Source organism: Cucumis melo, chromosome 4, assembly GCF_025177605.1.
Source record: "Cucumis melo cultivar AY chromosome 4, USDA_Cmelo_AY_1.0, whole genome shotgun sequence".
NCBI classification, from domain to species: Eukaryota; Viridiplantae; Streptophyta; class Magnoliopsida; order Cucurbitales; family Cucurbitaceae; genus Cucumis; species Cucumis melo.
Window position 1 is genome coordinate 13,053,466 of NC_066860.1, and position 13,662 is coordinate 13,067,127.

At 33.2% G+C, this 13,662-nt stretch overlaps 1 protein-coding gene and 1 long non-coding RNA gene across 2 annotated transcripts; both read left to right on the top strand.

Moving 5' to 3' along the window:
* The first annotated feature begins 1,837 nt into the window (after positions 1–1,837).
* Positions 1,838–3,556, top strand: LOC103489839 (3-oxo-Delta(4,5)-steroid 5-beta-reductase). Its single transcript, XM_008449152.3, has 2 exons — positions 1,838–2,143; positions 2,223–3,556. The coding sequence occupies exons 1-2, from the start codon at positions 2,105–2,107 to the stop codon at positions 3,363–3,365; spliced, it is 1,182 nt and encodes a 393-aa protein (XP_008447374.1). The 5' UTR covers positions 1,838–2,104; the 3' UTR covers positions 3,366–3,556.
* Positions 3,557–4,945: 1,389 nt separating this feature from the next.
* Positions 4,946–6,981, top strand: LOC127149070 (uncharacterized). Its single transcript, XR_007820319.1, has 2 exons — positions 4,946–5,949; positions 6,387–6,981. It is a non-coding gene; the product is annotated as an uncharacterized LOC127149070 (long non-coding RNA).
* Positions 6,982–13,662: the final 6,681 nt, after the last annotated feature.

The window sequence follows — 13,662 nt, forward strand, 5'->3', positions numbered from 1 at the left end:
GTTATTGTTTGGTACGCGATCGTTTAGATATGACTACAATTTATCTTTTTAATTTTATCGTTAATTTTGTTACACGATCGTTTAATTTGGTTACGTTTAAATTTGGTTACATAGTCATTTAGATTTGATCGTTTAGATTTGGGAAGTATTTTTTTTTTCAAAATTTGGTATATTATTTTTTAAATTATTTTGATATACAATCGTTTAAATTTCTCTAAACGATATTTACTTTTTTTACATGATTGTTTACATTTTTTTACACGATTGTTTACATTTGGCTACTCCAATGATTTTTTTTCAAGATTCCTTACACACGATATTTTATTTTTTCTACACGATCGTTTATTTTACATTTGGCTACTCGAATCTAAATGATTTTTTTAAAATTCTTTATACAAAATCTTTTATTCTTTTTACACAATCGTTTACATTTGACTCCTCTAATCTAAATGGTTTTTTTCAAGATTCTTTATACACGATCTTTTAAATTTTGCTATTTTTTGTATACAGTTGTTTAAATTTGATCGTAAAAAAATATAAAAAAAGAAAGACGAGAAAGAAATAGCAAAAAAAAGAAGAGGAAAAAAAATACAATGAAAAGAAGTCGCAGCAAAAAAAAAAAGAATAAAAAGAACTTTGTTTATGAACTTTGTTAAACAGACAGTAAATAGTTTGGTGTTTGTTACAAAAGTTTTCTTTAACACCATAAGTTACACAGAAATATATATATAAGATATATGTTAATACATTATTAAATATAAGATATTTAATCCGAATATAAATTAAATTAGAATAAATTAATATTTTAATATTAGATAAATTTAAATAAAGCAAAGGAATAATTGGAAGAAACTTTGAGTATTAAGGAAGTGGCATTTATTGTAGATATGCTTCCATGAGCCAATCTCTCAAGGACAGGGCTTTAAAATGTGTAATGGGTCTTCACATTTACAATTTTATTTTCTTTGTTCAACCATTTATTTTTGTTAGACTATGTTTAATACTTTCTAGAGATAATTTACTTATCTTACCATAAAATTATAAGTTAAACACCTAATCTTGTTTTTTTTTTCTTTTTAATTTTAAAAAACTACTCCAAAAAAATATTACTCCCAAGATATAAATAGAAAGATAGTTACAATTATACCATAAAATTTAGACAAGTGTAAAAGTATATAATTAAAAGATCACTTTTTATAATTTGAGGTTCAATTTATATCATTATTCTAAATTTAAATGACTCATTTTAATACTTGAATAATCTAACGACTAAATTTTTATGATTAAAAGTTTGAGAATGTAATAATACCTGACACTATACTTATGGTATAGTTTTTTATAAAATTTACAAAAGAAAAATTTACCCTTTACGTACTTTGGTCCCTACATTTGAAAAATATATATTTTAGTCATCAAGTTTACTTTATACTTTTATTTTAAATAATTATAAAACATGTTAGGTGAGAAATAATTTATAAAAGTCCTACCATCTCAAAAACTATTATTTTCTAATTTTAAATATCACATAATTATTCAGAAAAAAAAAAAAAAAAGACTACTTTTAACAGCATTTTAAATCTATTCTAAAAAACTTCAAGAACGAAAAAAAACTTAATTATAAATTTTGAAACTAAAAATGTACAATTGGGATGTAAAGGCATATATTATTGAAAACCTAAAAGAAGTAAAAATGTAAAATTTGATTTGGGTTCGTTGGTATGGAGTTTTAAAATTTTGGTGTACCTTTGTTTGTGAAAAAAAGGTTGAAGAGTTGAAAGAAAAAGTAGGTGGGAATTAAAAAGGTTTTGTAAGCCACATAATCACTTTTCACAAATTTACGATACAATATGAATATATTATGGAAAAAGAAAATTAATAATAATAATAATAATAATAATAAGAAGGAGAAGAAAGAAAATAATGAAAAAGAAAAAAAAAAACCTGCTGGCACGTAGGCCTGTTTGGAGTGCAATGATATATTTACGCTTATAACCCTTACAACCGCCTACCCAATACTCATCCATTTCCAATTCCCTCTCTCTTTTGTTGTCTTCTCCGTTTTCCCCCCTATTTCCTATTCCAACCTCCGATTTCTCTTCGGAAAATGAGCTGGTGGTGGGCCGGAGCAATAGGTGCTGCTAAGGTAAAACTCTACAACCTCTATTCTTTTTCTTCTCTACTCTATCCACCTTTTACTCCACTTCTCTCTTCCAATCTTGCAGAAGAAATTTGAAGAAGATGAACCTCCCAGGAGCTTTGAGAGCGTTGCTCTGGTGATTGGCGTTACTGGTATCGTCGGCAACAGTCTTGCCGAGATTCTCCCTCTTTCCGATACCCCCGGTGGTCCATGGAAGGTCTACGGCGTCGCTCGGAGGCCGAGGCCTGTCTGGAATGCTGACCATCCCATCGAATACATTCAATGCGATGTCTCCGATCCCCAAGACGCCGAAACCAAACTCTCGCAGCTCGCTGATGTCACTCATCTCTTCTATGTCACATGGACCAATCGAACCATTGAGATCGACAACTGTGAGGCCAACGTTGAAATGCTTCGCAACGTTCTGCGATCAGTGATCCCTAACGCACCCAATCTCCGCCATATCTGCCTTCAAACCGGTACGAAGCACTACGTTGGGTCGTTCGAGAGCGTTATCAATAAATCGTCGCAGCGGCATGAACCGCCTTTCACAGAGGATTTGCCTCGATTGGAATGCCCAAATTTCTATTACAAACAAGAAGATTTGTTATTCGAAGAGATTGAACAATCTCAGAAAAAGGATCTAACTTGGGCGGTGATTCGACCCAATGTTATTTTCGGGTTTTCCCCTTTCAGCTTGATGAACATTGTCGGAACCCTATGTGTCTACGCCGCCATATGCAAACACGAGGGACGTCCGTTGAAATTCCCCGGCACTAAATTGGCTTGGGAGGATTTCCAGGCGGCGTCCGACGCAGATCTGGTAGCGGAGCAGCACATATGGACGGCGGTGGATCCGTATTCAAAGAACGAGGCGTTTAACTGCAACAATGGCGACGTTTTCAAGTGGAAACATTTCTGGAAGGTGTTGGCAGAGCAGTTTAACATTGAGGAATATGGGTTCGAAGAAGGGGAGAGATTGACATTGGTGGATTTGATGAAGGACAAAAGTGACGTATGGGATGAGATTGTGAAGGAGAATCAATTGCAGCCAACCAAATTGGAGGAGATTGGTAATTGGTGGTATGTAGATGTAATTTTCAGCGTCTCAGGTAACATAGATAGTATGAACAAGAGCAAAGAACATGGGTTTTTGGGCTTCAGGAACTCTAAGAACTCTTTCATTTCTTGGATCGACAAGATTAAGGCTTTCAAAATTGTGCCTTGATTAGCCTTGTAATTCTTTTAGAACTGTTTCATTTGGGTTTTATCTGTTTGTTTTTTTCCTGGTTTTGCAATAAGCTTGATCACAAGAAAGTGTTGCTTTGTTTACTTTCTTGCTACCGCATAAAGTGATTGTAAAGTGATTGAGTTATTTATGATTGAAGTCTATAAAGATAATGGAAGATTCGAGTGTTATCAATAGCATTCTAGATAGTGCCTAAGAATATTAAAATGAGATGCATGGTTAAAGAGTCTCAGTGTCACATCACGAAGAGGCTGCTAAATTGAATTTCCGTTATCTCTCACAAATGTCAAAGTTATTGGAGACTCTAAGTAGTGGACTTCCCCATTGTTAGTCCTAATTTTCACTCTCTTAACTAACTTTTTCCACTGAGAAGTCTTGACTTCATTACTCAAGTTAATTCTAAAATTAAGATATTTGTATATTATTTTCCTTCACTACAAATAACATTTTTAACATGGTATTTTTTTAATAGCATTAGATTGAAAATGCTATGGAAAAAATTGAAAGTTAAAGAAAGTGCGTCGATTATTTTCTATCGTTTTTAAGTTGCCGCCTACATAAAAGTTCAGTTTTTTCACAATTATTGCCGCTTCTCTCACGAGAGGATGTAGCAATGTAGCAGCTCCGGCGAAGTTGCGAAGGGTTCTAAGGGAGATGTGTGACCGGAGTTTAAATGTTCATGGCTCTGGAGGCGACCGGTGGATGGGGCAGAGGAGGAATGGCGTAATTGGGGTGTTGAAAAATATTGTTGCTCTGTACGAGGCAGCAATGGAGTTGAAGAAGGAAGTGATGGAATGGCGTAATCTTAGATGGTTTTAGTGAAGTTTATTGATTTTGCTAAATATGCCGAGACCACCAAGCCTTCCTCTACTTTTCTTCCCCTCCAGAATTCAAATTTTGCAGTTTTGGATGTTAGTTTCTCTCCCTCTCTCTCTACTTATTTGATAAAAAACGTAATTGTTAAAGTTTCTTGTTCTATACAGATTTGTGTGCAGAGGATTCAGGACAATGCTATTCAAAGGTATATAAGATGGTGAATTATACTTCATAAGTTTTGTTGACTATTTTCTTTTAGAACATGGGGATTGATTTGCTCTGTTTGGGAAATATTTTCAGAGATTTGAAAGAATATGAGGGTTTAAAAACTAAATCTCGAGATGAGAGCTTAAGCAGCTACTTAAACGAGGATGTAAACAAGAACAGGCAAATCTTCTGTTACCGGATATGTATTTTCACTTTTCTTTCCCATCTTTTACTTGCATTCAGCTTAATTTCGACCCAAATGGATGAAATGATCAATTCTGATTTATGTCTCACATTTTTTAAGGGAACACTTATGAACTGATTGGATTTGTTTTATATATTGTGAATCAAATCTCTCCTCTCTTTATTTTGTAGGATGTGTTAAGTTGAAACTGAGAGAAATGGTGATCAAAGAACAAGTGGATTTGACATTACTTTATCGAGTTATGAGAGCAACTGTGAATCAAATCTCTCCTCCTTTTACCTTTTCAAGTTCAAATCTTAGATGGTTGTTATTCTTGTCTCTCTCATCTTAACCTCATAAATTACTTTATTAAGTTGTGAGTTTTTCTTTTTATAGTTCAAATTGAACATGAAGCTTAACTCTAATATTCTTTTATTGTTTTCTTTTTCTTTGATGATTTCTTTTATTAATGTATTCTGTTAGTATGATTGTTGTTACTACCAATTTTCTAGAAGAAGAGGTGAAGTTGGAAGATGTTCTTATATGGTGACTTTTTGCGTGAAAAATATTTTAATTCCATGGAGAAAATATTTTAATTCTTTTAGTGGAATCTCAAAACTTCATATCAAAACATTCATCTCAAAAGCATCATTTTTTGTTTAGGTGATAATGGCTTTGTACACATATATTAATAAAATATAGAATCTTATGTCAAATATCAATACAACTGGCAACTGAGTATGGTCTCATGGAACTACTTATTCACATGAGTCTTTGTGGCTACCATTCGTTGATTCTTATCCTATATGTACATTTTGCACAATTTAAGTATTCCAAGTGTACTGTGTTTCTGCTTTCTTAGGTATTTGAATCTTTTTCAGTGTAGATTAGTTATTTATAGACATGTTTTAATTTGTTGTTTTTAGGTGGAACTTGGAAGAGTTGCAATTATGATCACGATTGACGGCTTATCCTAAACTAATTTTTTGTAAAAGCTTTTTCTCTGTCTATTATAGTTAATTTCTTAACATATCTTGATCAGTTTGTATTTTTTTATTGACTGCAACTGATTGTAGGGCACAAAACTTCCTAATGTCAGTTTGAAGAGTGCAAAACTACAATATAAAAGCTTATTTGCTATATATATGAATCTTTAGGGATACTATAAATCAAACAGGTTGAAGTCTAAGATTGTTAACTTTTTACTTTTGTCAAAAGCTATATCTTTCTGCTATGACTTGCACATAGAAGAAAGATATAGCTTCTTGAACATGACGTGATATGTTATAACAACAGAAGGTGCAAGGCTTGATGGTGAAAACGTACTAGGAGCAATCAAATGAACAATTATTAAAGGTACATGATTCAAGGAATATCTCTACACTTTTAATTAAGTAGTGACGTTCTCTTTCACTACTCTCTTTCATTATTTAGGGATCATTTTCCTGAACATTTCCTTTCTCGAGCTTGTTGGTTGCCTTTAATAGAGCTTTCTAGAGCCCAAACATATTCATAACTATTGTATATTTTATTACAATATGAAAATTAATTTCAAATTCTTAGCTGTAATTTTGTAACTTGATCAATGGCAAAATTGTGAATTTAATGCAAGAGAGCAAATAAAGCTTCTGATAAGTTTGAGATGAATTTAAAAGGGTTCAAACCATATATATAAACACGTATTATTTCGGATAATTGAATAAAATCCACTACACTGTCTTTTGGAACTTCATCAACAACCAATAAATCCATTGTTCTTTTCTTAGCTGTACTGTTGACTGCTGGTCTGTTAGGTTACCCTTCCCTGCATTCAGAAAAACCCAACGAAATGCAATAAAACAGAGCAATGGAGCTCTGATAAACTGGTACAAATGGAGAAGAAGACCCGAAGTCTCAATTGCGAAAGCTTAACCAGAGTGCAGTAACTTAAGGACAAATCAACAACAATATGAGGGAAAATATCAAGAAATAGAAAGGGATAACAAAACCAGCAAATTGGAGAGCTCTCCTGTAAAAGGCTACTCTCAGCTTTTGTGGTACTCCTTCAACGATTGATTTTCCTCCTCTCCAACGTATTTTGTAGCCATTGTCTCAAGTGCAATTCCTGCCTGGCTCTTTAGTTTATATGTGTAGACCATTGGGGGTTTAACATGGTCCTTCGATTTGTATTTGTTGTGTTGAAACGTTTAGATGTTTTCTCTTGATATTTTGCTCCTGCTAGTAGGAACGCCAGGGTATTTTTTTCTTTTCTTCCATGAAAGTACATTGAGGATAGTGTAATCGTATGTTTGAGTTTGACCCAATATTTTGGTTGTTATGCTTGTTTGAAGGTATATCGTCTCAATACTTCAAATTAGGGGCACAATGAAATGATCACTGTTTGTTGTAGTTGATGCTACTAATTTGAGTAGATTTTTTGTTTCTTTTTGAATCAATCAATGGTAATTCTAAAATTGAAGAAAATTGAAGTGGGTGGGTGGGTGGGAATGGGATGTTTTACTGTTTTGATAAAATGAAAACCCCAATAATAAATTGGAGAAGAGTGAAGAAGTGGGTAAGTAAGTTTTTTCTTTCTTTGTATGTTTCTTTCTTTTGAGTTCAAAATTGAGTTAAAGAGGGTGTTTTTGAAATTTTGGAAATAATATTTGTTTGTGAATGAACTAGGGAATAGAAATAAATATTAAGTCTTTGACACAAATATTAAACAAAACTATGATAACCACTTTTAGCTACAACAAACACTATTTAAAATCTCGAATTAACTACAATAAACATTACTTCTAACGCTTCCTAAATTGTTATTTTGTTCTTGTTTTATTTAATATGGAATAAGATGCTTTCTTTTTTTTTTTTTTTTTTTACGATTTACAAGATGCATTCCAATGTAGTCAAATAAAACTTATTTATTTAAATTATTTTAACTTAATTCAATGATAAAATTTATTTTTAACTTCAAATGTCAAGTTTTGAATTTTAGTCTTCTAAAAGAGAAATAAGTTTTAAACTTGCTTAGATGTCTCAAATTTAATTATTTTCGTCATGTATCTTTTTAATTACTCATCTAACTAAGACTACACTTTATATATCATATATTTCTTGGTGTGATTATTTAAGGCTAAAACTAATAACAATTATTTAATTAAAATCTCTAATGTCGAATAGCTAATTCAGACTACAAAATTTAGAAGTTCGAATATGAACCCCTAAAATTAGAAGTTCAAATCTGAACCCCTAAATTACAAGATATTTAATAAGAAATCAATTAAGAATAGAAGATTTAAAATAACAGTATCACAAACAAATAAGTATTCAAATTTGGTTATACCTTTATGTAAGTATATTTCTTAGGCTTAAAAGATAATTATTACATAATTTTCTCCCATAAAATAACTAAGTTTTGTCTAAAAGATTTTATTGAATATCTTTGTTTGATTAATGAATTAATTAAAAGATGAGATATTTAAGAAATATAAGATTTTCCATTATTCTAGGAATCTGGTTGAGAAAAGAAGATTTATACGTATAAATAGCACGTTACGTGGTTGTCACGCTGGCGACGAAAATCAGAAAAACACAAGTTGAAGAAGATCGCTCACATCAAGGTCGATCACCAAAGCTACTGAATTCCAAAGGTACGATGATCTTATGTCTATGAGGTCGTCATGTTGATCGTAGTAACAATAATTGATGAGTAACAAATAAAACAAGTGATTGGTATGATCACGGGGATCTTTAGAGGGATCTAAAAACGTTGCCAAAGATATTCACTCATGTATTCAGGGGGAGCCTAAAGCTAGACATCGTAAAGATAAGTAATTTAGGGGAGCCTGGAGTTTGATGTCAAGACGCATGTTATTAAGTTATATTATTGAAAGAGTACCAAATGCTGTATCGATGTATATTGACTCAAGTGAATATTAATAAAGATTACTTATTAGGACTGTACGCAGCTCCCCAGACGTAGACAATATTGACCGAACTGGGTTAACTGAAAACTTAATTGATTATCTCACTGTTTTTTCAAAGTTCAATGTATAAATAAATTTTGATTTGATTTGGTTTTGGAAAGTTTGATTTAAATTGTTAAGAAAAGATAAACATAATCGGTCAAATCCCATTTACCAATTTTTGTTTCATGCTAAGAACAAAAATTAATTAAATAAAATTGGATATCAGATAGCCTATTAAGGTTGTGCCACGTGGAGGGTCTGCACATTTACATGCAGATCCTCCTGCAGGTAAGTTTTCTAAAAGAAATATGGTTCTTTCAAGTCTTTAGAGTTTTGTAGTGATGAAAGTATTACATTAAAAGATATAAGTTTAGCAGTTGAAAATGTATTTGTTAAGTCACGTCAACATCCAAAAATATCAAACAAGGGCACAATACTCTTTATTGGAAATGAAAACTATTTATTTGCCTTAATTTTGTTTAAAAACTTTGAATCAAGAAACCTCTTCTCTACTACTAGCAACCATCAATTAAAGAACGTTTGGGATAAGGAATTGATTATTATAGTTCTAACTTATCATAGTTTGATTAAAATAATTTGTGTTGAGTGTAGATTATTTTTGTTTGAGTTATAGTAGTTTGTGTTTAAAGGATAAACTATTTTAATTTAAGAAGAAAATAGTAAACGTTGTAGTAAAGCATAAAAAAATGATGAATATAAAATAGTAAAAGTTGGATCAAATAGTAAATGTTATAACAAATGAGGTTCTGAAATAGTGTTGATCGAAGTTAAGGACTACAAAATGGTATATCTTGTGTTAAAGTATATAGCAATACTAACTAGAATTTTCTAGAGATATTAAATGAGTAGATTAAAATTCTAGAATTATGTAAACTAAAGAAGAAACCTAGAAATATCTTAGATTTTTTAGGATAAAGAATTATAGAGAATTCTTTTAGATAAGGATAAGAGAGAAATATCCGTAAATAAATATCTAGAATATATAGAACTCTAGAGAACTCCTTTGGCTTGGGTTCCAAGGAATTCATGCCTATAAATAGAGGTGTGATCCTCATTTGTGGACCAAGCAAAATCAAAGCAAGTAAGCAAATTGAGGAAGAGATAAAGAGAGAAAGAGAAGTTAGTAAGAAACTTTGAGTGAAAGTGAGTGAGAGTTCTCTCTAAAGGTGTCCATCATTTGTAAATTGTCTTAATAAAACTTTCTTTCTTAGAAGTGAGTGTCTCTTTATTTAGTGTCAATTTCTTCAACAAGTGATATCAGAGCAAGGTTAGCTTAGCCTGCAGTGTTGAAGCTCTTGCAAATCAAGTACAGGGGACTGTGAAACTTGTTGTTTGGGACAGTTGATTGTGGAGCATTCACCATTACATGATGATGGGAGACCTTCAAGTTGTTGGAGGAATCAAGAAGCTTAACACTCAGAATTACAAAACATGGTCCACATGCATGAAGACATATCTCCAAGGCCAAGACTTGTGGGATGTTGTAGGATGTTGCTGCTTTGAAGAAATGGAATATCAAGGCAGGTAAGGTCATGTTTGCAATTCAAACTACAATTGGTGAAGAAATGTTGGAGCACATTAGTATTATGGAGACACCAAAGAAAGCATGGGACACATTCACCTCACTCTTCTCAAAGAAGAATGATGCAAGGTTGCAGTTTTTAGAGAAAAAGCTCCTGACAATTACTCAAAGAGAGATGACTATTAACCAATATTTCACCAAGGTAAAATCTCTATGCCGTGAAATCTCTGAATTAGATCTTACTTCACCCATTTCAAAATCAAGAATGAGAAGAATTACTATTCATGGTCTTAAATAAGAATATAGATGTTTTATTGTTGCTATTCAAGGTTGGAAGGTCCAACCTTCTTTGATTGACCTAGAAATTATGCTTGCCAATCAAGAAGCATTGGCGAATCAAATGTCGGAGGTCACAATAAAGAGCAATAACGAAGAAGCGCTCTTTAGTGGCCAAAGGAGAGGTCATTTAAAGTTTCAAAATAAAGTAAAGTCAAAAGGAGTTGAAGAGACTCCAAAGGGCTCTCAAGTAGGGGGAGCTAGTACAAAGGATCGTTTACACGACCATAGAAAGAAGGGTGAATGTTACGACTACGGAAAGATAGGCCACTATGCAAGAAGAAGATAGCAGAAAGCAGTCACTTCCTAGGCCGAGAGCATTAGTAAAGAAGAATGGGATGCAAAAGCATGTTGTTCAACCACAGATCCCAACCCCCAGTCAACATCCAATGTGGTGGAGAATGAAGTGTTAGCTTTCCATGCAGAAGAGGTAAACTATGAAAATGATTGGATTGTTGATTCGGGATGTTCTAACCATATGACATGAGATAAGAGGAAGCTACAAAACACAATAGAGTACAAAAGAAGCCGAGTTGTTATAACTGCAAACAACTTGAAGTTGCCAATAGCTCACGTTGACAAAACTATGATAGTGCCTCGTTCTAATCCCAATCAAGTGGAATTAGATAATGTATTTTATGTGCCTAGAATGAAGAAAAATTTGGTGTTAGTATCTCAATTGATTTTAGTAGGCAACTTCATCGTGTTTGGACTTGAGATGTCAAGGTGTATCATAATCTTAAAGTAAGTGGTACAACGTTGATGGAAGGACGAAGGAGAAACTCCATCTACATTATATCAGTAGAGACCGCCTACTTGAACAAGACGCGGAAGAATAAAACAGTAGATTTGTGGCATGCAAGACTTGGTCATGTTAGTTACAACAAATTAAAGACAACAATAAACAAGTCCATGTTGAAGTGGTTGCCACAACTTGATATCAGAGAAGACATGGTATGTGCTGGTTGCCAGTATAGGAAAGCACATCAACTACCATTCAAGGAGTCCAAATTCAGAGAAAAACAACCATTGGAGTTGGTGCATTAAGATGTATTTAGTCCTGTCATGCAATCTTCAAACGGTGAAATGCGCTACATGGTGACCTTTATTGATGACTTCTCCAGGTATGTTTGGGTGTTCTCTATGAAAGAAAAGTTCGAAACAATTACAAAATTTAAAGAATTCAAAGAACAAGTTGAAAATGAGTTAGGAAAGAGAATTCAATGTTTACGTTCAGATAGCGGAGGAGAATATATCTCCAATGAATTCTCTCAATACTTGCAAAAGTATAAGATATGTCATCAGTTAATGTGTCCAAACACTTCACAACAAAATGGAGTGGAAGAAAGAAAAAATAGACATCTTGTAGAAGTATGTCGTAGCATGTTACATACAAGTAATGTTTTAGGAAGATCTTGGGCTGAGTGTATGAGAATAGCGGCCCATGTGGTTAACAGGCTTCCTCGACAAAAGCTTGAATTTCAAATCACCTTATGAAAAGTTGTTGAATATCAAGCCAACAGTTGGACACTTCCGAGTCTTTGGTTGTGTATGCTATGTATTCGTACCAGGTCATTTAAGAAACAAGTTTGACAAGAAGGCAATCAGATGCATCTTTGTTGAATATGACAACCAAAGAAAAGGGTGGAGGTGCGTTGATCCTATTAGTGGACGATGCTACACATTAAGAAATGTTATATTAGAGGAAGCATCATCGTGGTGGGCACTTGAATCAGAAAAGTCAACCAAGGATGAGAAGTCTTTCAAAGAAGGATCAAAGTAAGAGATAAGTTAGGTACAACAGGCTCCAATAGAAGATGAAGAAGAAAACGACGAAGATGAAGAAGAACAGTTAAGAACACAAAGTCCTTGGCAAAGTGGAATACATAATCAAGAACCACAATTACGGAGCTCAACTAGAATAAGAAAACCAAATTCCAGGTATGTAGATGCAGCATTAGCAATATTTGAAAAGCCAACAATATACGAAGAAGCGTCACAAAGCATCTAATGGAGAAAAGCAATGGAAGAAGAAGTTGACGCATTAAAAAAGAATCATATGTGGGACTTGGTGCCGAAGTCTAAGGATGTTAAACCCATATCATGTAAATGGGTTTACAAATTTAAAACACAAGCAGATGGAACAATCGAGAGATACAAAGCTCGATTGGTCGCTCGAGGGTTTTTTCAACAGTATGGTTTGGACTATGATGAGACGTTCAATCCAGTAGCAAAGTTGACCACTGTTTGAGTCTTATTAGCACTGGTTGTTAGTAAGGATCTTCTAAAGAAGTATGGTATCAGTGACTGCAAGCCAATAGCCATACCAATGGAGGTTAACAAAAAGTTCTGCATGCATGAAGGCAAAGATCTTGCAAATCCAATAATGTATCGTCAGTTGGTAAGTAGTTTGATCTATCTTACCTTAACTAGACCTGATATCTCATACTCTGTCGAAGTTGTAAGTTGTTACATGTAGAAATCGAAGAAGCCTCATCTTGAAGTAGTTCGGAGAATTTTAAGATATCTCAGAGGAACAACTGAATATGGTATTTTATATAAGAAAGGATAGGATTACAAGTTAGAAGGCTTTTGTGATGCTGATTATCAGGAGATCATGATACTGGGTCCTTGTTTAAACTTGGTTATGGAGCAGTTTCTTGGTGTAGCAAGAGACAACCAACAGTTGCCTTATCTACCACAGAGGTAGAGTATAGAGCAGCAGCCATGGCAACACAAGAGAATATGTGGATAAAGCAACTAATGAAGGATTTGTGCTAAGAGATTAATCATGCAACAATTTTGCATTGTGACAACCTATCTGCAGTTCTTCGCTTAGCTGAGAATCCAATCTTCCATGCAAGGACCAAGCATGTGGAGTTACATTATCACTTCATTAGAGAAAAAGTACTTCAAGAGGAAATTGAAATGAAGCCAATAAAGACTGAAGATCAAATTGTAGATATTTTCATGAAAGGTCTACCTGCAACTAAGCATGCGAAGTTTTTGCAACAACTCGGGATGATTGAAAGACAAAGGATAGTTAGTGTTGAGGGGGAGTGTTAAAGTATATAGGAACACTAACTAGAGTCTTCTAAAGATATTAAATGAGTAGATTAAAATTCTAGAATTATGTAAACTAAAAAAATAAACCTAGAAATATCTTAGATTTTTAGGATAAAGAATTCTAGAGAATTCTTTTAGATAAGAATAAGAGAGAAATATCTAGAATTATGTAAA